This window comes from Cryptomeria japonica, chromosome 6, assembly GCF_030272615.1.
Source record: "Cryptomeria japonica chromosome 6, Sugi_1.0, whole genome shotgun sequence".
NCBI lineage: Eukaryota > Viridiplantae > Streptophyta > Pinopsida > Cupressales > Cupressaceae > Cryptomeria > Cryptomeria japonica.
Window position 1 is genome coordinate 71361411 of NC_081410.1, and position 26122 is coordinate 71387532.

The following is a 26122-nucleotide window of genomic DNA, read 5'->3' on the forward strand; positions in this document are numbered from 1 at the left end:
GATACAAGGAAATTCGCTTTGGACCCTTTGGAAGGGTCCAGAGCGAAATTGAGGTTTTAGGCTCAATTTTCTCATTTTCCCCTCAACTTTCCTTCATCTTAATGAAGTCCATTTGCCTACAAGGTGATGTCAATTCAATGCTTTTGATGACAAATTAGGTCTTTCCAAGGATTTCGCTCTGGACCCTTTGGAAGGGTCAAGAGCGAATTTGATGTTTAGACTCAATTTCCTTCTCCAATATGGTTGCAACTCATTCCAATGGCAAGGATCAATCATTCTTCATTCAATTGAAGCCTGGGAGCAAAAGCTGTAGCCCAAGTTAGGACCAAGGGAGGTTCTTAGTAGAATTCGCTTTGGACCCTTTGGAAGGGTCAGGAGCAAAATTCTTCTTTGAGCTCACATCCTTAACTTTTCTCAAATTTTCAAGCCAATTTCTTATAATTACATCCTTCCAAGCTTGTCCATGCTAGCATTCGTCTTTCGTGCCTACACTTCGATCACTTGCTTCATCATAACAACTCGGACTCTACAAAAGACAAGACTCTGGCCTAACAACTCACAACCTTGACCCATCCTGACTCAAACTCCTCAAGACTTCCTTGCAATAAAAAACATTCTCCAACTTTCTAAGGCAAGATCTTGTTAGAATTACATCAGGGCTCGAGGCAGAGAAAATGACTTCCCCAAGCTTAGGCTAGACTTGGCCCTAAAAGGAACCCTAGGCAAGCCCTATGAAGGAAGTCTTAACTTACCAGACCTAGGCCACCACTAACCCACTCAAAACACCTAACAAGCAGAGAAAAGCTAAGCAAAGAGAAAACAAGACCCAAAAAAGAGAAGGGGTCCCCATTTTGATGGGGCGATGTGTGAAATGGTCACAACACTACCACACCTATTTACTACCTACCCTTGTTTCTTATTGAGCCACATGTCATGTTTGTGTGCTCACATATCCATACTGCCTTACCTATATATGCAGGCTCATATTCATTGTATGAACAACTATTTATCTATTGATGAGAATACGGTTTATTCTTGTCCTATTTTTGTCTCTCTATTTTGTACATTTCATTGTGCTCTTGATCTTGGCAAAATCTCACATGGTATTAGAGTCATTAGAGGATGATGATTGTTGTGTGTACCCCATTTGACAAACAATCTCCTTTCCATCTATCAAATCACAGATGGTGCAACTAAGAGAATTGTGGAGTTCACACCTGAGTCAGTTTTCGTTAGAGACTTGGAGACTAGAGCTATCATTGCGATTGGGGTGGTTGATCATGCATCTCAGTTATACTCCTTTTCAAATTTTGTTGATGAGGATGATTTCACAGATGATGATTCTACACATAATGATCACACTTCTTGTCATGATTCATATTTTGAGGAGAACTTCGGGTACTTGAACTTGGGGATTCTCACATGTGACCCCATTCTTGAGCCTTGTGTTTCATCTCCTCCTATTGATATCACATCACCTATTGCACCTGATGATGCGGATAGTGCGACAGTTTTGCCTTCTTATGATTCTTATGATTCAGTGCAGCAAGATATTCCATGTCTTCCAGCTTCAATTCATTGGGATGATTACTTGACAGACATTGCAGGTTTGTTTGTGGAGTCCTACATTGCAGATTTGGGAGACATCATTGATGATATTCATCTTCTCTTTGATGAAGATGATCCTTCTTCGATTGTTGCGAGGGCACACTCTGACCCTCTTGTTCATTCTCTGCATGATCATTCTTTCGAGGTTGACATGATTGTGGATACTTATGTACATCAGTTGGAGGAGGTCTCTTTATCCTTAGAGGAGACGTGAGTCTTTGGGACTTGTTCTACTAGATCTTGGAGTGCCTTTTTCAGCAGTGTAGAGCAGTTTACCACCTTTGGAGGGGGTATCTTTCAGCATCAACATGGGGACACTTGAACGGTTTTCAGAGATTCCTTTCATCATGAGTTTTTTTCCTACATCTTCCCTTCATGATTGGGGAGACTTCATGGATACACCTTTGATTTTGTTTCTTCCTAAGGGGAGGAATGTTGTTCAACGTTCATGGAGCAGTTTCTTCATTCATTCTCGAGCTTCTATCATTGGTGCAGATTCTACATTGAGGGGGGGCTACCTAGCTTCTATTCTTCTCTCATATGGGGGGGACTTTTTCCTCACATGGGGTTTTGTTCCTCACACACTTCTATGAGAGTTCTCTTGTATAATTTTCATCTCTCTTTTGGGGGAGGGTTTTTTCCCTTTGGGTTTTTCTCTCTTTCCCCGCTTTAAGAGAGATTGCATTGGTTTGCTTTGCATTTGCATTTGTACATGGGTACCTAATATGGCCTCGTAGCCAGGACCCATCTTGCATTGCTTAGTTGCATTGTAGACTTAAGTGCATTCCCCTAAGTTGCACTTAAGGGGGGGTGTTGGTGTAAATTATTCATGTTGGATATTATTACACCTTACTTAATTTTACTTAGGTACATGCATATCATAGTAGTTTGGGTATGAGACACTTGGGTGTTTGTGCCACATTGGGATAGTGTGTTGTAGGAGATTTCCACCTTTTATGGTGTGATCTTGTTACTACTCTATCATATCCACTTATTGTGGAGTGATAATTCCACCTTCGGTAGGTGATCCACCTCATGTGGAATATTTTGTTGTTTCTCCTACCTACCACACCTATTTCCTACCTACCCTTGTTTCTTATTGAGCCACATGTCATGTTTGTGTGCTCACATTTCCATATTGCCCTACCTATATATGCAGGCTCATATTCATTGTATGAACAACTATTGATCTATTGATCATTTATCTATTGATGAGAATACAGTTTATTCTTGTCCTATATTTTGTCTCTCTATTTTGTACATTTCATTGTGCTCTTGATCTTGGCAAAATCTCACAATGAAGAACCAAGGCAAGAGGTAGGTAATTGACCTCAAAAGTTAGGCATTCAAAAAGTATCATCTAACTCTTCAGGCTCAAACTAAAAAGAATACGACCTTGACCAAGATGCAATCAATTCAGATGATGAAATGTTTGAATTGCAGCAGTGCTCCAAAGATAAAACTAATTCACCTAGTAGCCTCTTTCATTAGAAAATAAAAGATTGTAAGTTGTTATAGCCTAGCTATTATGGAGATAGAAGACGCGAGCCTTGTCCAAGATGAATGAAAAAAGTTGTTTATGCCAAGTTCTACCTGGCTTACCCTCTAGAATATACAGAATAAATGAAGCTTGATGATGAGCCCGTGCATAACTATGAAAGCATTATTTGTGGCTAAAATATGTTTCGTAAGTATGTACTAATAAATTAATAATCCTAGGGAGATACCAATTTTATATATATCAATCTCTTATTATCTTGCTTGATAAATTTATTTAGCTTTAAGTATTAGCTTGGGAACCTTTTCAAATTCAAATGTAAGTCACTAATTTATTTTTACCTCAAGTGCAGATTGTATTGATTCACTAACCATTTTCTTCATCTCTAGACATGTATTGATGCCTCCTTACATTTTCCTGATATCTTAAGTTTTTGACTCAGACTGAGCAATATCTGTAGCTTTCAAACTGTCAAGTGCACATTAATTTCTTCTTAAAATATCAAGAGGAAGGACTATGTCATATCCATCTATCATGTCATCCACTATTTTCATCAACATATTCAAGAAATCAAGGCATGAAAGTGATTAATGTAAGTAGCTTCACTAATACTATCATTGTGGGTATCTGTTTTAACTTTTTATCCCTGTTTTTCTGATCAACAAATCTTATTGCAACAGATATTAAGACTAAAGAAATGAGAAATGACAAACTAAAATACCTGATCATAATCAATATAGCCAGTTGATTCATCCAATCTATAAGGCATTGTCTCAAAAAATATTGAAACTGCTGATATCTTTTTAGTATCGGTCTGTTTAGAAGCCACAAAACAAAAGCATCAGTCCTCAGATTGTCAAAACCCAGCAAAATAAGCTTCAAAGTTCAGTCCTTTTTAACCCCATTAAACTAATGTTGAGTTGTAGAGCTACTTAGATTTAGATGAAAAAAAAATAGACTCAACAGATATGTATTGTACAATTTGTGTACTGTTCAACTTCAGAGTTCATAAATTTAAATATTCTGTAGTGCAGAAAATAGAAAAGTCGATCACAGTTTAAAGTGATTTACTTCTTATATAAAGCTTAAGATGGAAGTGTAAGCATTGAGTGTACTTCTATGATGCATCCAACATTCAACACACCAAGTCCCACTCGAAAATAGAAGATTAGTTTCTCATTGCCATTGTTTGTTATTCAACATCTATTTTTTATTCTCGTTCAAAATCAACTCCTCCAAAGTCCTTACCAAAACTATGTTTTATAGACTCAAGTCATTAAATTTGAAAGTTGTTTGAATAAATATATTGCATCTATAGTTAGTATAGTTGATAGATAAATAAATAAATGTTAAGTAAATAAACCTTTTAATTGTCAGAGTGTAATGAATAAATAAGTTAGAAGGTTAGTTGTGCAGGTATTTCCCATAGGGTTACTTATCAGGTGGTAAAATAAAAAATGAAAAGCTTTATAAGCCAATATATATTAACATTGTAATTATCCCGAAGAAATCAAAATATCATTTTCATTTTTGGCTGCAATCATGGTTTAATCCATGTGTATTTGCTCAACCAAATTCAATATGGTATCAGAGAAGTTGTAAAACGAATCTTGGAGAATATGTCTAGTGGGTTACCATTATGGAAGGCAAGTGACTATACAAGGTATGAGTATCGCAATAAAAGGGAGAGTTTTTCTACATTTTTACACTTAGAATGTTTTAAGGTTGTTAAAGGACCAGGCTGCATCATACACTAGTATTGTATATCCAGTATTATGTGCGATTATCTTTGTAAAGGTGTATGGAGAAACAAAGAATGCAATATGATTTATATATTATGACAAGTGGGCAAATCTGTATGATAATATTGCCAATAGGCATCAACGGTTTACTCACAGCAAGACAGAACACAAATATTTTGATTGAATGTACAACATGCCAGCATTTTAATTAATGTTGATCTGTTGTTTTTGTGAAAGGTGTAAATCTATTTGCAAGATACTGAAGAGCATGTACACAGTCCTATACATTATATTAGACAGGATGTTTGAGCCTTTTTAAGGCATATTCTAACATATAAAGAGTAGATCCGTTAAAGTTTGGAGTACATTTCATAGAACTTGGACTGCATGTGTGTCATGCATAATTTTCATTTTGTTGCTGTTGTTGTTTGCCACCAGCATGAGGAATTGGTAGAAGAGAGTTGAATAATATTCAAGAGAAGCACTATATTATTTGTCTGAGATAAGGAAGGTGTGTGGAGCAATATAGATTCATTCCAGACTAATTTGAAGGCATGTTTCCTATTCTGTATCCAAGCCCAGGGTGCTGCCAGTAATTTGGGATGAATAAATTGGAATAAAAGTTGTTAAGGTGTAAATTATGTGCTGGTGGAACATTGTGCATAGAACATTTGGAAAGATGATTTTGTAAGTTATCTATTATATTGGATCTCTTTAAGCCAAAAAGTTTGATAACAAAACCAACCTACAGCCTAGGTAAAGGTTTCTTTGCATAGATACTTATTTTTCAATTACAAGTACCTTTGTATTTACACTGGTGTTACTATGACAAAGTATGATGCATAGCTAAATTGGCTATAGGGTGCTTTAAGATAATTAATCAAGGTTCAGATTTAAAATATTTCAAAAATACGTGCTACTGTTTGAAAAGGGCAAGTTTTATATTTTTGCTTGAAACTAAAATAGAGAAAATCATATGCTACTGTCAAGTTTCAGCCCACAATTTCCATAGATGGCAAAAAAAGGTGCAGTTGACCCTCATTGACAAAGATCTATAGGATATTGTAGCTGAAAAACAACAAAAAGCCACAGGACACAAATGAAGCAACAAGATCGATAGTCAAAAACCACAAAGCAGCAACACTCATTGGTCTAATTTATACTTGCATCACATTGATCTTAGAACAACCATTTGGGATGGTCTCGATACATTATTTGCACTCAAACTTCTAGTGCCAAGATGTCAATCAAACAAATATTCTTTCGCCTGAAGATGACTGAAAATGAAACTGTTGTTCAACACATCAATACATTTCAATCTCTTCTCAATCAACCTGTGATATGAATTTTAAAATTGAAGATGAGAAACATAGGGATTTGAGTAGATGGTTGAGAGGGCTAGTGTTGAGTGTTGGTTGGTTGTGGAAGTCAGAGGGGCATCCTCCATTATTATTCTTGTTGGAGCATTATTTATTTTTGCATTTAGTTATCTTATCATACTCTTATGCACTTAATTGCCACTTATCTAGTTAATGAGTTAATTAGGTATGTGCCCATGTCGTGTGCACCTAATTGACGCTTATTTAGTCCTAGTTGAGTTAAACTCCTATTACTACTTAGATCCACCAATTAGGCATGACTAGCTTTACTATTGTGAGTGTTGAGCCTTACTTAACACATTTTGTGCATTTCCTTGCACTATACAAACACAGGCCTATTATGTATTTTGGTACCTCCTTTATTCCTTGATTAGAATATGGTTTATCCTATCATATTGATTTTTTGTGTCATAGTGCTTTCCTTTACCATTATTCTTGTGTTAATATTCTTATATGGTCAATGAGATTAGATTTCCACAGTCCATCACGATTGCTTTGTTTTCTAGATTTCAACTGTGTAAATTTGTTTGCATCAATGTTTCGGATCATACTCAATGATCCATCATCAGGATGAGAGAGCTGAAGGATGATGGATCATTGAGTATGATCCGAAACGTTGATGCAAAAAAATTTACATTGTTGAAATCCAGAAAACAAAGCATTCTTATATGGTATCAGAAATGGATAGCGTCTAAGGATAATCTTTCAAAAATTCTAATAAAAGAAATCTTATATTTTTTAAACACTGAGTACACTCTTCTCTCACATCCCTAGCTGATCTAAAGAATCATCAAAGTGTAACATGAGCATGCTCTTCTCTCTCATCCCTAGCTAGTCTAAAGAATCATAAAAGTGTGAAAGCAAATACCACATTCAGAGGGGGTTCTTGTTATATCTTGTCTTGCAAATACAATTTGGACCCACCTGAACTAAATTTGACCCCATCATTGCATCCAAAGCATCTAAGAAGATCAGATTATCCCTTTGTTGAGTCCCTGTTGGACACATGGGGCCAAATTTAAAAAGGGTTTTACGAAAGAGGTGCATTCCAAATCTAGCAATTACCTCAATTTTCAAAGCATTTTGGTTTACATCTAAACTTGCCATTGCCTCCAAAATACCAAAGAAACCCATTTCCATATAAAAAATTTCGAAGTTGGACAAAGTTGTTAGATGAGGCAAATTTTATGTTTAGAAGTGATACAACCAGTTGTGACATTTTCACACATCGCCCTATTGCAAATGGGGACCCCCACTTTTTTTCGTTTTCTACATAGTTGTAGAGTCTTTAGCTATTAGCCTTTCATTCATAAGAGGTGTAGGTGACCAAGAAGTAATCAAGTTAAGTCTCTCTCTTTAGGATGAAGTGAGACCAATCAGTTTTCAAGGCTTATGAAATGAATGATTTACATCTTTTGCTTGCTTTAATGAAATGAAATGCTAAATTTGGCTAAGGCATGAAGATTTCCTTTAATCGGTGACTTAAGGCATTTGCAGCACTTCCTTTGCCCTCCTAAACCTCTGACCTGCCTCTCCCAGCACTGCCAATGGATGCCCAATCTCCAATCATTCCCGATTCTATCTCCTTCCACTTCTATCCAGCCTCGCCTTCCACTTCCATTTCCTCCCTTCCTACCATTCTACTTCACCTTCCACTTCCCAACTCCCTTTCCTTTCACCATTCCTCCCTTCCTTCCTTTCCTACCCTTCACCTACCATTACTACCTCACCTACATCTTCTATCCCTTCATCCTCCATTACTTTATTCCCCCCACTTCCTAACACCCCATCCCTACACCCTTGCTTCGCTTAGCATACTCCCGATCCCATCCTAACCTACCCTTCCACTACCCACCTTCAACTCATTTACTACCTCCTACCTCGATCCTATCCTAGCCTACACCCTACCCCCTTTCCCTTTGCCACGGCATCCCCTTCATCCCTTATGCCTCCCTATTTCCCAACACCTTCTTCACCACTCCCTCACCCCTTTACTTCCTTTTCCTAACTCCTATCCACCATGTCACTACCCCCACATCCCTTCCATCCTACTCCCGCGGCTTCTCCTTACCACTCCCCCTTCTTCACCGCACCATTCCAACTCATCACCTTTATTTCCCTTTGATTCCCCTTCCACTATCGCACCTTATGCTTGGGTCCCACCAAAACTTTAGAATGGAGAGTAAAAAAGTTTTAAAGGCATTTACAATGCCACATCGTAGAAGCCAGCTCTTCCTTTGACCATTCGACCAAACATGAACTTAGCCTTGCGATTTCCTTTGACCATTCAAAAAGCAAATTCTTGCATTTCCAGCTGGGCGTCAAAGACACGAATTCAGGATTGGTATGTCCATTGCCTTGCCAAATCAGCGACATAAGCAATGAACCTGTCCTTGGGCAATGTCAAAACGCAACTTGAGAGAGGTGAATCCGTCCCTTGACTAAGGACATTAGTGATTTAAGGAATTCAATCCATCCATGGACCAAGCAAAAGCACGACTTAAGAGGATGAAGGCATCCTTTGATCAAGCAAAAGTGCGACTTAAGATGATACCCGTCCTTGGGCAATGAAGATGTGCAACTTAAGGAAAACATTTTGTAAAGAGATGCATTGGATGGGCCCCCACAGCATTGAACAAGAGATGTTTTATTTAAATTTTGAATTTGAGGTTCAAGTTGGCCTTCTGATTTTAAGAACAAATCATTTAATGAAGAATCACAAGTTGGCCTTGTGATGAGGTGCGATCCTCCTTCCAAGTAACTATAAATTGTGTTTGATCGTTTTAGTCGATCAAACACAAAATTGATTTTGAACAGCTCTTCCAGGCAGCGATTCCAATTTGACATACCAGACATTTCGAATTATCAATTTTTGACATTGCTATAGAGTGAATTCACTCCTAATTGGCAGTGGTTTTTATCCAGATTAAGGCCAGGTCATTAGTGGCAGCGAACTTGATCATCATTCACAGTGAATTGACCTCTTTGACCAGTGAATTCATTGATCCCAAACAACGAATTAAGGCGAATCAGTCACAGAGGGTATTGATAAAGCTTTATCAAACATCAGCAGATTGTTCAAACAGCCAATTGGAGGGAGATCACCAAGTCTACACCAACAATTGGACAAGCATCAGCAATTGACATCAAGAGTGCATTAATATAAAGGGATGATTTCATAAGAGAAGTAATCTAATTGAAGTTACCAGTCTGTTTTGGAAGTAATTTGCAGATCTGAGACAGGTTAATTTAATCATTTTCTAAGAAAATCAGACCTGATCACAAGAAACTCAGACTTAGTCAGACCTCCAAAAGATCTAAAATCAGACCACTTAGAGTGAAGTATCAGATGAAAGAGAGTTGTAAAATCAGAATACATATAGTGTGTTTGATTGTATCTCTGTTTGTGTTGCAGGTGGCTGATAAAGAGAGTGAAGTAGCTGGAAGCAAGCAATCATAAGATATAAAGGAAGAACTTCATCATTTGAAGGTGATTTAAGCCATACAAGGGATCAGCTCATGGTGATTCAAGGAAGTGGATACAAGAGGACAACGATGTGAAGATGAACAACATTCACACTTCAAGGCACTAAAGACCTCAACATGAAGACATACAAGGAGCTCAACAATATCTAAGAGGAAAGGCTCAAGGTTTCGAACAAAGAAGGCGTCTATCACACCAAATCTTATCAAGATTAAGGCTTCAAGTCAAGTCTAAGAAAGCAAATCAAGGTTCGGGTTGCATATTTATCAATCAAGCACATCAAGGCATCCACATTGATGGGTGTGAGAGAAGGATTTTACATAAGGAATAATAAACATCAAGCACTCAAGGACAAAATTTTCACAATCTTGAATTTTCGGAATCATTGCCAGTATAGCTAGATGGAAGCTCCAAGAAGGAAGTAATCAAGACAAGAGATAGTTTCAGAAGAGTTAATCGAAGTTAGAAAGTCATGCAATTTAGGAATGTCTCCCTCTATCACCTCATTCATTGATGGAGCTTGAAAATCTTGAGTATCAAGAGATGTGCCTCATTCATTTACAATTACAACTTGTGATGAGTTACAAAGATCAAGCAAACTGAGGTGGCGCCTAGTCATCACTTATCCAATCACATCATTTCAAGCTAAGGCGTCCAGATTCAATGAACCTAACTCATCCATCAAACAAGATAACTACCACATGGGCACAAAGTTCGATGTACCTACCGTCGTCATCTACTAGTCAATTATTCAAGGAAGGACATGTGTACCATCAAATATAATTTTGTCATTGGTCAAGCATTAAATGTTTTGTAATGGGTATAACAAACCCTAATTAGGGTTTCTATCTTTCAATCTTGGCCATTGATCATGAATCAACATTAGCCACTCAATTGTAATGAGAGCACCATATAAGGCTCCACTCTTTCATTTGTAAAGGTTAATAGTAGTAGATTAATAATTCAAGAGCAGAGAATAGTCAATAACTAGAATAGAGTAGGAAGATAAGGCAAAGATTGTTGCCAAGACATTGTTGTAAGAAGCATGTAAACCTATGTTACCCTAAGTTTCCGGGATGGGGGGACGGGGAAACAGGTTTTCGGGACGTGTTTTTTTTTTTTTTCTCGGAACAAGGGATGGCTATATATATATATATGGAAATCTGAAATTTTATAACATTGTAACATAATAAACATTCATCATAGCAACATAATAACATTTATAAATTAGAGTCTTGATTCTAATTCTAAAATCATTGAATCAAAAAACCCTTTCAGCTTTAACACTTCATATTTTCAGTTTTAACTTTTCACCAGCATTTTTCTTCCCTAAGCACTATTGTGAAAGCTCCTCCCATCCGCCAATGTTTATATTTTTTGTTTCCTTCACTAGGAATGACTTTATCGATATATGATATCGATATAATACTATATCAATATTATATATTATATCAATATAGTATTTGAAATCGACAGTGAAACTGTGAAAGTAAAAAAAAAATTAGAAAATTTAATCGCTGATAGAAAGCAATTTTCTTTAAAAAAAATTGATCGCTTTTTATCAGCGATCAGCAATCTGGAAAATGAAAAAAAAAATTCATAAAAAAAATATTGTTTTTTAATTGTCCCTGCTGCTAGAAACGGTCATCTGTCCCTGGGACGGTCAAGGGACGGCTTGGGCGTCCCCAGCTGTCCCAAGGACGGTCAACAGTCTTGTTGTCATGGTTAACATCGTATTGCTACAACTCTCTCCGATCAACGCAAAATAGAATGTTCTTGCTGAGTATCCTATCCTCTCTTGTGTAAGGAATCCCTAATGCTATTTTAGTTGATCAAAGGGGACAACCTCAAGGGTCCAAATGGTAGGTCATGACAACAGGATAACTCAGCAGTTGATGTGTTTTGTTGGTAACACAAGGGGCCTTACGTTTACAACAAGTTGGTCTGCATCTAGCGATGTTGCTATTCTCAGACTGTAGAATAAAATCAAAAGGGAACGGTTTAGGGATCCTAAGTGCAATGATGATAACAGCTAATGCAGCGGGTAGACAGATTTCCATAACCAATTTTTGTTTTGCCAAAGACACCCTCACAACTCGACAAGAACAATGCAATCTCCAAGGGGATGAAGGATTTTCAAACTATGGGGATTCATCCAGGCACCCAATTTTGGTGCAACCTAAAATGAATACCTACAGTTGAACTAAGCACAATTTTGGGTTCAGACTAACCATACACGGTAACCTACAATCAGCAAGTCCCCAATGGTATGAACCTGAAATGCATCAAATACCCCCCACACTTCGCTATTAAAATCATTGAACTCTAACTAACCAACTGAAGGGAAACCATGCAAACAGAAGAAAACAAAGACAACAAACAGCATAATCAATGTTTATATATTTGCTTTCGCTGCCAATACAACAATTTCTACAGCAATTCTATGCTACTCCTAATAATCTAACTAATTCTAACCTCTAAGAGTCTAAAAATCTAACCTTCTACAAAAACTCTAACCCTTTATAGATTTTACAAATTGAACCAGAGGCCAGGATTGACTACATCCAAGGGCCCTGATTTGCCTTCTAGAACTTGGCAGCTTTAACCCATGCCTATTTAATCCTCAGTTATCCTCCCAACCACTTTCTCAACTACCCACCACTATTTGGCATTAATTCGGCCAATCAGGTAGTTGGAAATAATTGACCTGTGTCCCCTCACTTTAAATACATTAGATGGGGCCCACAGGTAGTCATGTAGATTAAACAATTTCAATTTTGCAACTGATTTTGTGGAATTAATTCCAATTGTGCATTTATGAGAATGCATAGACTTGTAACATTCTAAGTGTTCTTTGTCTTCGATCTTGCTAGGGGACTTCAACTTTGCGGTTTAGTGGTGGCGCGTTTCCCCGTAATTGTCGTTCTCATCTTGCGCTCTGCATCTTTGCTTTCCTGGCTTTGATCGCGATTATGTTTCCAATTTGCGTTTCAGGTTGCCACTTTAACTCTTCCCGACGACGTCGATCTGCAAACAATCAATTACGACTTGAATTAATCCCCTCGTAAAATTAAATAAATTAAACAAATATTAAATTTATAGGGCAAAGTCAGGCTTTGTTTCGGCAAAGATGAAAGGTGTTTGCTTTTTAAAACAATTTGAATCCCATTTACTTCATTTCACTTTTTGATTTAAAATTGTGCCACTTAAAGGGAAAAGTTAGGCTTTTTGAAGCAAAATGCAAGAAAGTCCCTTTTCACTTTTTCACTTAAAGTTCCCTTTCTCACAATTCACTAAATTCGGCCATTTTTGCATTTTTGCGAGATTTTTTGCAAACTTCGGCCATTTTGGCATTTTTGCGAGATTTTTGCAAACTTCGGCCATTTTGGCATTTTTGCGAGATTTTGACAAACTTCGGCCATTTTGGCTTTTTTGCGAGATTTTTATAAACTTCGGCCATTTTGGCATTTTTGCGAGATTTTTGCAAACTTCAGCCATTTTTGCGAGATTTTTGCAAACTTCGGCCATTTTGGCATTTTTGCGAGATTTTTGCAAACTTCGGCCATTTTGGCATTTTTGCGAGATTTTTGCAAACTTCAGCCATTTTGGCATTTTTGCGAGATTTTGACTTGTTTTCTTTTTGTGTCAACATTTGCATTTTTTCCTTAGGTTCTTCTTTGTTCCATTTTCCCTTGCAAAAGGAATTGCAATCAACATTTCAATGCATCCAAGCTGCTCGTCAAATCCCTATTTTCGAGGTGCGAAATCTTTAGGACTTATGACTCAAGCTAGCTCAATTTCAGGTCGAATCATCTTCTCCAAGCTCAAATTTCTCACTATTGCTATCCACTCTGCCTACTTGCAAAACTCCTACTCAGGACGTCGACGAGGCAAACAACGAAAAGAATGGGAGGGGGACCCTGTCGACGATGAGGAGTGTGTGCAAGGCACAACAGGTCCCAAAAAAAAAGGTTGACCGTTTCCGAGTTTTCGAGACAGTTTCTAAAAATTTGAGGATCGGGGATGGCTTGGAAACGTTTCCGGCCGTCCGCAAGTCCCCGAAACAGTTTCCGGCCGTCCCCAAGTCCCCGAAACAGTTTCCATTTTCGAAACGTGTGCCTTTATGCCAGAAATGCATTTCCGGGTAACGCTAATGTAAACTTCATTGAAGATATGGTGAAATTGATATGTTGATTCAACAATTTGCATGGTCTCTACTTTTCAATTTGATTTCATGTTATTTAGATGAATGGAAGAACTTTGTGTATGATCAATGGTGAAATTCGTACATCCATACTACTAACACCTTGCCGATGGTAAAGTGCTTTGCATAGTCAATTGGATCCATCTTAGCCAAGCTTAACTTCAATTGCTACTTCTTCATCGATATGCCTCACCTTGAGGGTATCTATGCTTGTGGTGGTGATTTGAAAATCATAAAGTTATCCTTAGAAGATCGCACTAGCCTTGTGGAGATGTTCAATGCATATCAAAGCAAAGCTTAGTTGAGTTCCACCAAAGATTGTCCATTGCTCTCGCATTCCTAGGATTAAATTAGCTTTCCTCAACCCTTATCCTTTTTCTTCTTTTTTTTCAAAAAGTGAAATTCCGCGTTCCAACGACATCCAAAGCATTCAAGCATTCAACATAAGTCCACCTTGTGATTCCAGCAATATCACATCATATACAACTGAGTCTATCCAAGAGCACGTCAAGACCTGACATTCAAGAACCTTGGAGTCATCCCATTTGATCACACAACTTAGCATTTGGAGAGTTGTTCAAGAGAGGATAGAATACTTAGTATTTTATTCTATGTCGCATAGTGCAAAACACCACCAACACAACCTTCATGAATAATACTGCAAGTTTTTCCAAAAATTATTATTATTTTGCTTGAAAGTTGTTTCAATTTTTATTTTTTTTAATAAAAGCTTAAAATTTATAACAGCCTCAAATGAGGTGTTGAAAAACCTATTTACTCCCGAAGGCAACTAGTTTAGATTACACAGAGTAAACAATAGATAGAAATGTTTCATATAGCCATATAACATAACAGTAATAAACATCAAAACATGGCTAGAAAGATGTATCCATTATTCCAAAATGTAATGTGTACAATCCATAATAATGGTTTCCAACAGAACCATGAAGTACATATAGTACCTAGCGATTGGTTAAGATCACCAACCATCGACAACTACCGACAACTACTTGGAAACAAATGTCATTACATCGCCAATTATTACTTAACAAAACATTATTTATTAACTAAGACAAAACTATAATGTCCCGATTTCCTAGGTCGATACTTTTGCAGGGGTTAGCCTATTGACAGGAGTCCCTGTAAGCTAATACAGTGGACAGGGGACTTACACAGTGGAACAAGAGACTTTGGGGAGGCATAAGAGTCGTTTCTGGAGCTTTGCGCCAGTTTCCTATTTTTTAGGAAGGGATCCTATTTTTTAGGGAGTGTCTGTTAGTTCACCCAGAGATTGGGGAAGCATAGCAGGAGACACTGGGAGCATCCCTAGTTGTTCAAGAACTATCTCCTAAATTTTAGGGAGGTTCCTATTTTTTAGGAGCAAATTGGTAGTCACCAGTGGACCCACCAGGATGTCGGGAGAATTGTCAGGGAGCCAATGGAGTGAATTTCAGTGATTAGGGGCAGTTACTTAGTATTTGAGGAGGATCCCTAATTTTTAGGGGAGACTAGCAATTGGAGCACTATGCCCAGTCATCACCCCGAGTACCAGTGGCACCATCAAGTCTCAATTTGGGGGTGATTGGGTGTGATTTCAGGGAATAAATCTGAATATTTAAATATAACTTTAATATCTTCATTTATTTAAATAAAATGCTTCAATAAAGTTATTATATTATTATATAAAAAAGGGACAAGTAAACCCCCTTGGGAGTCATGATGCCTAGACACATAACTTTGTCTCTTTAAAACAACTTAATCAATAATTAAAAGGCTTCCCTAGGATGATTTGAATTCTCTCATGAAGGGAATATACTTGGTTTCAACTCAAGCATATACCAAAAGATGCCTCCCAAGGAAAGTTCAATCTAGGAGGAGAAATAAAGTGAGTCTTGGTTGAGACTTTTTATTATTATGAAATTCACTTTTTACAGCAGCAGCTTGTATTGGAGCCTTGAACAGGGTTTTCAGCAGTAGGTCAAAGCTTTTGAGAATGTACACTCTCAGAAGTTTGAATGCCTACAGGTATGTGAGACCATCTAAGGGTATTCTACAGGGCAAATCTTTATTTATCAGCTTATTGGTGAAAGAAGCAGTGGATTAATCAGCACGGAGAGCTGAATTGAAGAAGTAAATTGCAGATCGGGGTTGTTTAAGCATCAAGCATTCATATTCATCAGCAATCTCAGCCTGCCACATCCCAATTTGAGGAGTTACAGAAAGACTTTAGCTGGGCACAGGGTTTCAAAATTCAGACCCATAAGGAACTATCTCAGACCTTCAAAAATAGATTGAACATCAGATCATAACCTAGAGAGGCTATTTATGGTGGCATTACAACCACTAGGTGACTGTTTTGCTGCCTCAGGTCTATAACAGACCTGTATTTGGGTTGTACAGGTATGTAATGGTCCATTACATGCAAATAAATATCAAAACAATTTGTCTCTGCTGTAATTTACTTTCCCTTACTTTCAATGCCAGTTTATTCTCTTGTATTTCTCATTTTATCTACAAGAATCAGCAAAAACTCAAAAACCAAAAAAAATCAGAAACATTAGAAAAAGAAACAAAAATCAGATTTACAAATCAGTTGTTTTACTGTGATCCAGGATGGGTCACTCCAAAAACTACCGACTACTGCACAAGTGCCATCTGAGCAGATAACTCCCTCCTCTAGTCTCCCAAACAACCTCCGCCTGGGCAAGTGCATCTACCTATACCATCTTTGCTTCCTCCAAGGAAGTGTGTGCTCTCTCCATCTAGTAAAAACCATCTTGGAATCCATTCTCCATACTATGGAGAGTGGAGAGTACTCGACCATGCTTACCTGCTGTGATGGGCCTCACTAGATGCCATGCCTCCTACTTCTCAAGGGTCTCCTTAGTCGACCATCCACAAGATATGTAACAGCTAAAGAACTCACTCTCACAACCTATCTGCATAAAGCTCAAGATCTTCTCCGCCTCATTGGCCACCAGAGGCGCATTCCCAATGTATATCTCTTGTGACAACTCAGCCACCTCATGTGTAACAAAGGCCATATCCTCTAGTTAAGACAAGTATCTCTGAATCGTACCCAAGATATCATGGGGATCTAGTCTTGAGATCTCAATATGCAAGCCCTATGTCTCATCCTCGCTAGAACCGTCTAAATTGTCTGTTGGTACCTTGGCCTTAGCCTTGGCTGACCGGGAAACAATGGCAATCTCATGTGTGGCATGACCACTAGGCTCATCAACCTTCAATGTCTCTACAGGCTCAACAACATCAACTGTCGTCTCCTCTGCCACTACTCTGTGCTCCATCTCTCCTACAGCTGCCAAGTGTGCAGCTTCCCCCTCTGTAGTTGGCGGGGACCTCCAAATCCTTCAAGAATCAAGGTGATGGTGGGGGAGGGGCAGCCTATCTCCTCGAACTAGCTGAACCAACTATCCACCCTTGCATCCGCTTCTTCATGCTCCGTTATGGTGGTTGGCACCTCTGTGGTGGTGACACTAGCAAGTGTGGTGACAATGGCAGGTGCGGTGACACTGGCAAGTGCAACGACACTGACAGGTGCAGCATTTGGCATTGTTCTCCATTTCGCAACTATGGCGACTAGCGTGGCTTTATCTACCCCTTGTGGCATAGAAATTCTCAGTGATGCACTCAATGAGATTATGTGCACAATGGGGGATAGAAGAAAGCTTTTATTAAGTTCTTGCATAGGTTTGCACAATGCCTACATCAACAACAAATTGAACCTTTGTCTCCTATCTACATCAGCATGAATCATCCAAGTCTCAACCAAATTTGGTAGCTCTTTTGGCGGTTTTGTAAAAGCTAATGATAGTTGGTTCATTTGAACTTTTGCCCCCGTCTGCCCCCACACCCACTATTGGGCTTTTGAAATTTGCAGGTCAACTTTAGAGGCCCATATCTTGAGAATATTAAGTCCTTTTTCAATGCAAAATTTTTAAAACAAACTAAAATTTAACATACTTTGATGTAGTGAAATCCAATTTTTGCTCAAGCATTTCTAGAATTTCAGTTTTTTGTCAAAAATTGTTGTGCTATCACAGTTTCTAGAGCTTGTAAGCCTAATAACTTTCACAAGTGAACTCAAATTTGAGTGTAATTTTTCTTTGAGTGGATTTTTGTTAGCAATAAACATTGGTGCAAGCTAATTGTTCTTCTATTGTATTTTACTAAACTTTCAGCTTTCTCATCCTTGTTGGACAATGTACAAACTCTAGAAAACACAAACCAGTATTGTAAACAAACTTATCTTGATGCAGTCACAGATGGAGGGTCCAGAGAGAGGACAGTCCAACCGTGCAACCAAGAGTTAATACAGAAGAAATGTCATTGATTCAACATAACAAATATTGTTTGTAACTAGGAAAGGGGGTTCGGATTGCCTAAGGCAACATCCGAACCCCTAAAGGGTTGGGCCTCCCCTTTCCAAGGTTAACGTGTAGGGCTGGACCCTTCACGCTAAAGAGGGTAGCGTGCCCCTAAACAGGGCCAGACCTATAATGTCACGCCACACAAACAAAACCATTTTTGCGCCAAACTTAATTATCTAATTAAGGCTGACTTGAAGGTTATCTACCCATATAAATAAAGATCATTTGCCAAGATCAAATCAATCATTCACTCCATGCAATCAGCGAAATTCTTTTGCTCCTTGGTGTGCGAAATTTAGTGAACTGGGCGAACTTATTCAAGGAAGACAAAGCTATTTTTGGTGTTCCTAATTTCTGTTAGAGAGTGCATTAAAGAGCAGACTTAGTACAGACTTGGTGAATTTAGAAGTGCAGATCTGATATGACTAAAAGGGCAGATCTGATAAAAGGTTGAAGATTCCAGCTAAGTATTGTATTGTTACAATTCAAGATTGAATACATAATCTGACCTGTGGGTCTTTAGTGCTGGGTTTTTCCTCCTTGGAGGTTTTCCCAGGGTAATTGTGTTAGTCTCTTGTGCACTTACTTTCTCTCTTTCATTTACTGGTTTATAATTTACTTAATGTTAACAAATAATTAAATACTGAAAGTCTGATTGCTGGTCTGTGTCACAAAAGTTAACATGGTATCAGAGCTAAGCTTTTACTAACTTCAGATTTCAGTAAATTATTTGTTGCATCTAGTTGCTATTTGTTTTCAGATTAAAATGTCAGGTTTGAGGGCTGAAGATAGACTTGATGGAGCCCTTGACTTTGCTGCTTGGAAAGTCCGTATTTATTGATTCTATTCTTGAAGAGAATGAACTGCTTAAATTTGTAGAAGAAGAAAGGTTGTCCCCTCCTGAAGATGCTGAAGAGCTGAAGCAGTTCAAGAAAGACTCTCTCAAGGATAGGAAGATCATAATTGAATCAGTCAAGAATCATCTTGTCACCGTCATATCAAAATTTTTTTCTGCCAAGGAAATGATCAAGCACTTGGAAGGGATGTATGAAGTCAACAACCTCAGCAGAGCTCTTGCTCTAAGGCAGCAACTACTTCACATCAAAATGAAAGAAGAAGACTAAATCATGGCCTACTTCATGAAGATCAATGAACTGAAGGACAAGTTAAGTACTCTTGATTGCCAAATTTCAGATAAAGATCTTGTCATGATTGCATTAAATGGTCTACCTGATGAATGGGAATCATTCATTCGTAGCATTGGTGGAAGAGCTGAACATCCCAACGTTGAGCGTCTTCAATATGATTGCACTGAAGAGGAATCTTGAATTGAGGTAAGAGGAAAACTCAAGAACTCTCACAAAGATGATAATCATGTTCTCACAGCTAAGTCTATGAAAGGTGGGCATTGGAAGAAAGAAAAGAGAAGCAAAGATTTTAGATCCTCTTCCTATGATCCAAGGAAGAAGTCAAGAGATTCCTCCCATATTCGTTGTTTCAGATGTGATAAGTATGGTCACTATGCTAGAGATTGTCAGAATGATCCTATGGAAAGGGAAGCCAATTTAAATGAAGTCGCTGAACAAAATGAGGACTATCTTCTTATCTCTGTTCTATCAAGCAACGTTCCTACGGACAGTGATACTTGGATAATTGATAGTGGAGCCTCCAGACACATCTCAAGTTACCGTGAGCATCTTTCAGATCTGATAGAAAAGGATAGCAACCTTCATGTGGTAATCGGTGATGATGCTCGATACTCAATAAAAGGTTCTAGTACTACCTCCTTAAAACTAGATTCTGGTATTTCCTTACAACTCAGTGATATTCTTTTTGCACCTGGAATTAAAAGAAATCTTATTTCCATTTCTGCTTTAGAAGATATGGGTTTGCAAATAGCATTTTTTGAAGGGAAAGTACTTGCTTGGTCTAAGAAATCTAGTTTCAAAACTGCTCGTGTTATTGGAAATAGATGTGATAGTTTGTATAAGCTTGCAGCTAACCCAATTCAAGCTCTCAATAATGAGGCTCCTGAATTATGCGAGCTATGGCATAGAAGACTTGGACATCTACACTTTCAAACTCTTCCCACTCTTGGTAAAATGGTTAAAGGTATGCCTAAACTTAGTTTATCTCATGTTGATGCTTGTAAAGGTTGTGCAATGGGTAAGAATGTGAAGAGCCCATTTCATAAAAGTGATAGTAGGGCCAAAGAAACGTTAGAGCTTATTCGTTCAGATTTATGTGGTCCTATGTCTGTAGCATCTCCTAGCGGTTTCCTTTATTATGTTATCTTCATAGATGATTTTTCTAGGAAAACATGGATTTACTTTCTTAAATCTAAAGAGTCTAAAGAAGTCTTAAATAGATTTAAAGAATTCAAAGCCTTGGTTGAAAATACTACTGGAAAATGAATTAAATGTTTAAGGTCTGACAATGGAGGTGAGTACACCTCAGGTAGTTTTTATGATTTCTGTATTGAGACAGGAATTAAGAGGGAGTTCTGTGTTCCCTACAATCCTCAGCAAAATGGAGTTGCTGAAAGAAAGAACAGGACCATTGTTGAAGCTACAAGAGCCATGATTCATGATCAAGACCTGCAACCCTTTCTATGGGCGGAAGCATCCAAAAACAGCAGTTTACATTCAGAATAGATGTCCTCATCGTGCTCTAAAGAATGCAACCCCTAAAGAAGCCTTTACAGGAATCAAACCTGACATCAGCCACTTAAGGATCTTCAAGAGCCCTATGTATATTCATGTGCCTAAAGAAAAACGAACCAAGTTGGATCACTCTGGAAAGAAAGGCATCTTAGTAGGATACACTGAATCTTCCAAAGCCTTCAGGATCTACATTTCAGGTCAAAGGAGTTCATTGACCTCCTAGATCAGGAAGTTCAGGATGATCCAACAAAACCCATGGACTCTACAAATATACCCAAGGATATTGTGGTCAGCAAGAAGAGGCCACTTTGGGTTAGAAACACCATTCAAGATGCTGAAGGATTTGCTGCTCCCAGAGAAACCTTCAAAGATAGCAAGAGACCTCAAAATCATGCCAACTACATTTTTGTAATGTGTAACATCATTGAGTCTGAACCTCACGATGTCGAAGAAGCTATGACTCATCATGCTTGGAAATTAGCCATGGATGAAGAGTATAAGTCTATCATCAAGAATGATGTTTAGGACATTGTACCCAGACCCAAAGGTAAGTTTGTTGTTTCTTCTAAATGGTTATTTAAAATTAAGCATAATGTTGATGGTAGCATTGAAAAATATAAAGCTAGATTTGTAGCTCGTGGTTTTTCTCAAAAGGAAGGAATAGATTATGAGGAAACATTTGCTCTTGTTGCTAGATATACTTCTATTAGATCTATAATAGCTATTGCTGCAGCTAAAGGTTGGGAGTTGCATCAAATGGACGTTAAGACAGCCTTCCTCAATGGTGTTATTGAGGAAGAAGTCTATATTGAGCAACCAGAAGGTTATGTAATCCATAAAAGAGATTCTCATGTTTGCAGGTTGAAGAAAGCCTTATAAGGGCTCAAACAGGCTCCTTGTGCTTGGTATGAAAGAACTGATAAGTACTTACTAAGCTTAGGATTTCGTAAGAATGATGTTGATGCTAACCTTTACTTGAAGATATGTAATGATGATATGCTTATTCTGGTTTTGTATGTGGATGATTTATTTCTCACTGGTGAAAATAAACTAATCATGAGATGTAAGAAAGAATTAGCCTCAGAATTTGAAATGAAGGATTTAGGTCTAATGGGTTACTTCCTAGGGTTAGAAGTATGGCAAAAATCCAATGAAATTTTTCTAAGTCAAGGAATGTACACTATTGATATTCTGAAAAGATTTAGAATGATGGACTGTAAACCTATGTCTACTCCTATGGAATCTAACTTAAAGAAGTTGAGTGTTTCTGCAACTAACTCTGATTTTGCAGATCCATCTAAGTACAGGCACAATCGATTGGATCCTTGATGTATCTAGTCAATACTAGACCTGATATCTGTTATGTTGTGAATGCCCTCAGTCAGTTCATGAGCTTGCCTAAACTTGTTCACCTGGTTGTAGCCAAGCACATTCTGAGATACCTACGAGGCACTATTGGTTATGGGCTGAAGTATTCACTTAATAACTCAATCTTCTTGGAAGGCTATTCAGATTCAGATTGGGCAAGAAGTGTCAAGGACAAGAAAAGTACTTCAGGTATCTGCTTCAACTTGGGTTCTGCAGTAATCTCTTAGGCATGTAGAAAGCAATCTTCAGTAGCATTGAGTACTGCAGAAGCTGAGTACATTGTAGTATCTGTTGCATCTAGAGAAGCAATGTGGCTTTGCAAACTTCTTGTTGGATTATTTGGTCAACCTAGTGGTCCTACCACTATTCATTGTGATAATCAAAGTTGTATAAAGATGTCAGTAAATCCTGTGTTCCATGACAGGTCCAAACATGTGGAAACTCATTATCACTTCATTCGGGATATGGTGCAAAGAGGCACCACTCAACTGAAGTATATTAGCACAGATGAACAGGTTGCAGATATTCTTACCAAACCCTTATCCAGAGTGAAGTTTGAATACTTCAGAGACAGACTTGGTATTGTGGAAAATGAAACCCTGGTTGAGAGGGAGTTTCAATCTCAGTGATTCTCTACTATAGAGTTTTGGTCCATTCTTCGCTTGTGTGCAAGAATGAAAGGATCCATTCTATGCTTGTGTGCTAGATGGAAAATTGTAATTATGTAAAGACCCACTTGTGTATTACACTTTCTATGCTTGTGTGCTAGAACCATCCTATGCTCATGTGCTAGGTGGAAGATGTAATTCTATGCTTGTGTGCTAGATCCATTCTATGCTTGTGTGCTAGATGGAACTCTAAAGGTTCAGATTATGTATTCTCTTCTTCCCTAGTTAAGAGGGAGTATTGTTTGTAACTAGGAAAGGGGGTTCAGATTGCCTAAGGCAACATCCGAACCCCTAAAGGGTTGGGCCTCCCCTTTCCAAGGTTAACGTGTACGGCTGAACCTTTCACGCTAAAGAGGGTAGCGTGCCCCTAAACAGGGCCAGCCCTATAATGTCACGCCACACAAACAAAACCATTTTTGCGCCAAACTTAATTATCTAATTAAGGCCAACTTGAAGGTTATCTGCCCATATAAATAAAGATCATTTGCCAAGATCAAATCCATCATTCACTCCATGCAATCAGCGAAATTCTTCTGCTCCTTGGTGTGCGAAATTAAGTGAACTGGGGGAACTTATTCAAGGAAGACAAAGCTATTTTTGGTGTTCCTAATTTCTGTTAGAGAGTGCATTAAAGAGCAGACTTGGTGCAGACTTGGTGAATTTAGAAGTGCAGATCTGATATGACTAAAAGGGCAGATATGATAAAAGGTTGAAGATTCCAGCTAAGTATTGTATTGTTACAATTCAAGATTGAATACATAATCTGACCTGTGGGTCTTTAGTGTTGGGTTTTTCCTCCTTGGAGGTTTTCCCAGGGTAATTGTGTTAGTCTCTTGTGCACTTACTTTCTCTCTTTCATTTACTGGTTTATAATTTACTTAATGTTAATAAATAATTAAATACTGAAAGTCTGATTGCTGGTCTGAGTCACAAAAGTTAACAACAAAGAGAGAGTTAGTTGATTAGAATCATATCGGCTTGGGTCATTGAACTTTGGTCATAACTAACTATCTCAATGCATCACAATAATAATGACCAAAGTTCAAATCTCGATAACTATAGAAAGAAAGAAAAAAATTAGTGTCCATAAATGACCAAAGGGGGCCAACGGAACTCAAAATTCACTGTAATTGTTTGATTAGCCCATCAGTTGGAGAATCTTATATTTTTGTGCCTTAAAAGGAAATGTCTAAAAATTTGATAACAAATCAGACCAGATGCAATTCCAAAGTGAATTTGACAAAATACTTAACTGTCAATTGTGACATCTAGGTCAAAGGTGCTTCAAACAATTGAAAATCATCGGACACACAGGCATCTAACTAACTATCTCAATGAATGTAAAGAACTGTTAATCATTGAACTTTGGTCATAACTAACTATCTCAATGCATCACCATAACAATGACCAAAGTTCAGATCTCAATAACTATAGAAAGAAAGAAAGAAATTGGTGTCCATAAATGACCCAAGGGGGGCCAACGGAACTCAAAATTCACTGTAATTGTTTGATTAGCCCATCAGTTAGAGAATCCTATATTGTTGTGCCTTAAAGGAAAGGTCTAACAATTTGATAACAAATCAGACCAGATGCAAATTCCAAAGTGAATTTGACAAAATAGTTAACTGTCAATTGTGGCATCTAAGTCAAAGGTGCTTCAAACAATTGAAAACCATGGTACACACGGGCCAATAAAACCCATGCAAAGAAGGTGGAGGCAAACATTGTGCAAGGAAAACAATGATCACACACAGAGAATGGAGAGTTGGCTATAGGGTTTTTACAGGCAGGGTTGGTGCTATATTTTACAAGGGTTTAAGAAATGAGATAAGTATAGTTCCAATCAGATTTTCCAACTACTATTGTAAAGTGATTGTTGTTGTTATGGATGTTTGAAACATGAATTGTTACTGTTTTGGAAGTTCAAACAAATGCACTCCTATATGCAAATGTTCAATATTTTCTATTGTTCACCAATGCAAAGTTCTGAAATTTAAAAACCTGTTCATTAAAACTCTACAATTTAATTTTTTTTGTTGATGGCTTATCCCTATGGTTTTGAATGTTGTCAATATGGCTAATATACAAAATTCAATGTTACTTGACTCTCAAAAACTCAAACATAGCAAACTACAAATTTGGAGTTCCAAGATATTCACAATATGAGTATGAGGATTATGACCAGATTGTTTGAGTAAGGAAATTAGATATTTTACAAGAACTGAAAGTTTCGTTAAATGTCATAAAGAGAATACCTTACTCCTAAAACTTCCTATTTGTGATGATCTTCTCATAGTGAAATCCAAAATGCCACTTCTAGTACCGTCTTGAAAACAATTATTTTTTTAAGTATCAAAACATTAGATAAGAGTTCTGTATTTTACATAAAAAAAATTGTTGTCCACCATAAAGTTCCCAAAGGGTAGTCCTTGTCCAAATACCTATTGAGGTCTAAAGACCTAAGTGACTTGTTATCTACCATAAATAAAACACTAGATTGTGAAGGTATGGTTACCCTACTATTGAATAGCCTATCTCCTTCCATGAGATATTTATTGAGCCTTTGAACCTCTTGGTTGAGAGTTGAACATTAACCTTTGCAAATATCAATACATACCTCTTGCGGAAGGAAAGACAACAAATGCATTGGAGGGAATCCACTACTGAATGTATAAAAAGGGATTTTGGAATGCAACACAACGGCAAAAGCAATGTTCCTTGTGAGGAGTCTAGGGGCAACACCCCTAGTATGTCCCATGTCACAATACAAGGTGGGGTTGAGGAGGAGCCCCCACCACCAATGTCATATTCCCGTGTAGACAGCAGACAATGATTAGAAACATTAAACAATGCATGTACATAAATATATATATTTTCAATACATAAATTATTTTTACCACTTAAAATACGTTTTATCTTAACTAGTGGGAGTGATGAAAGGACGCGTCCATTCCCAAGCCACCTCCAGAATAGACGCCATGTTTCAAGGGGAATCACGTGGTTTCAAAGAGGTATAAACCCGCACCCCAAGGAAACACGGGAGAGGAGGTGACAAGGAGAGAAGGGCAAGGAGAAGCGTCCAACAGGTAATTTTGTTACTCAGTAATAATATTTATT

General features: G+C 37.8%; 1 protein-coding gene across 1 annotated transcript in view; it reads right to left on the reverse strand.

Moving 5' to 3' along the window:
* The window catches only part of LOC131064203 (serine hydroxymethyltransferase, mitochondrial), a 109854-nt gene that overhangs the window by 36130 nt on the left and 47602 nt on the right, over positions 1-26122 (reverse strand). The window contains exon 7 of the mRNA XM_057998258.2: positions 3828-3920. Within this exon, the coding sequence (XP_057854241.1) occupies positions 3828-3920 (93 nt within the window). The remainder of the gene's footprint in view (positions 1-3827; positions 3921-26122) is intronic.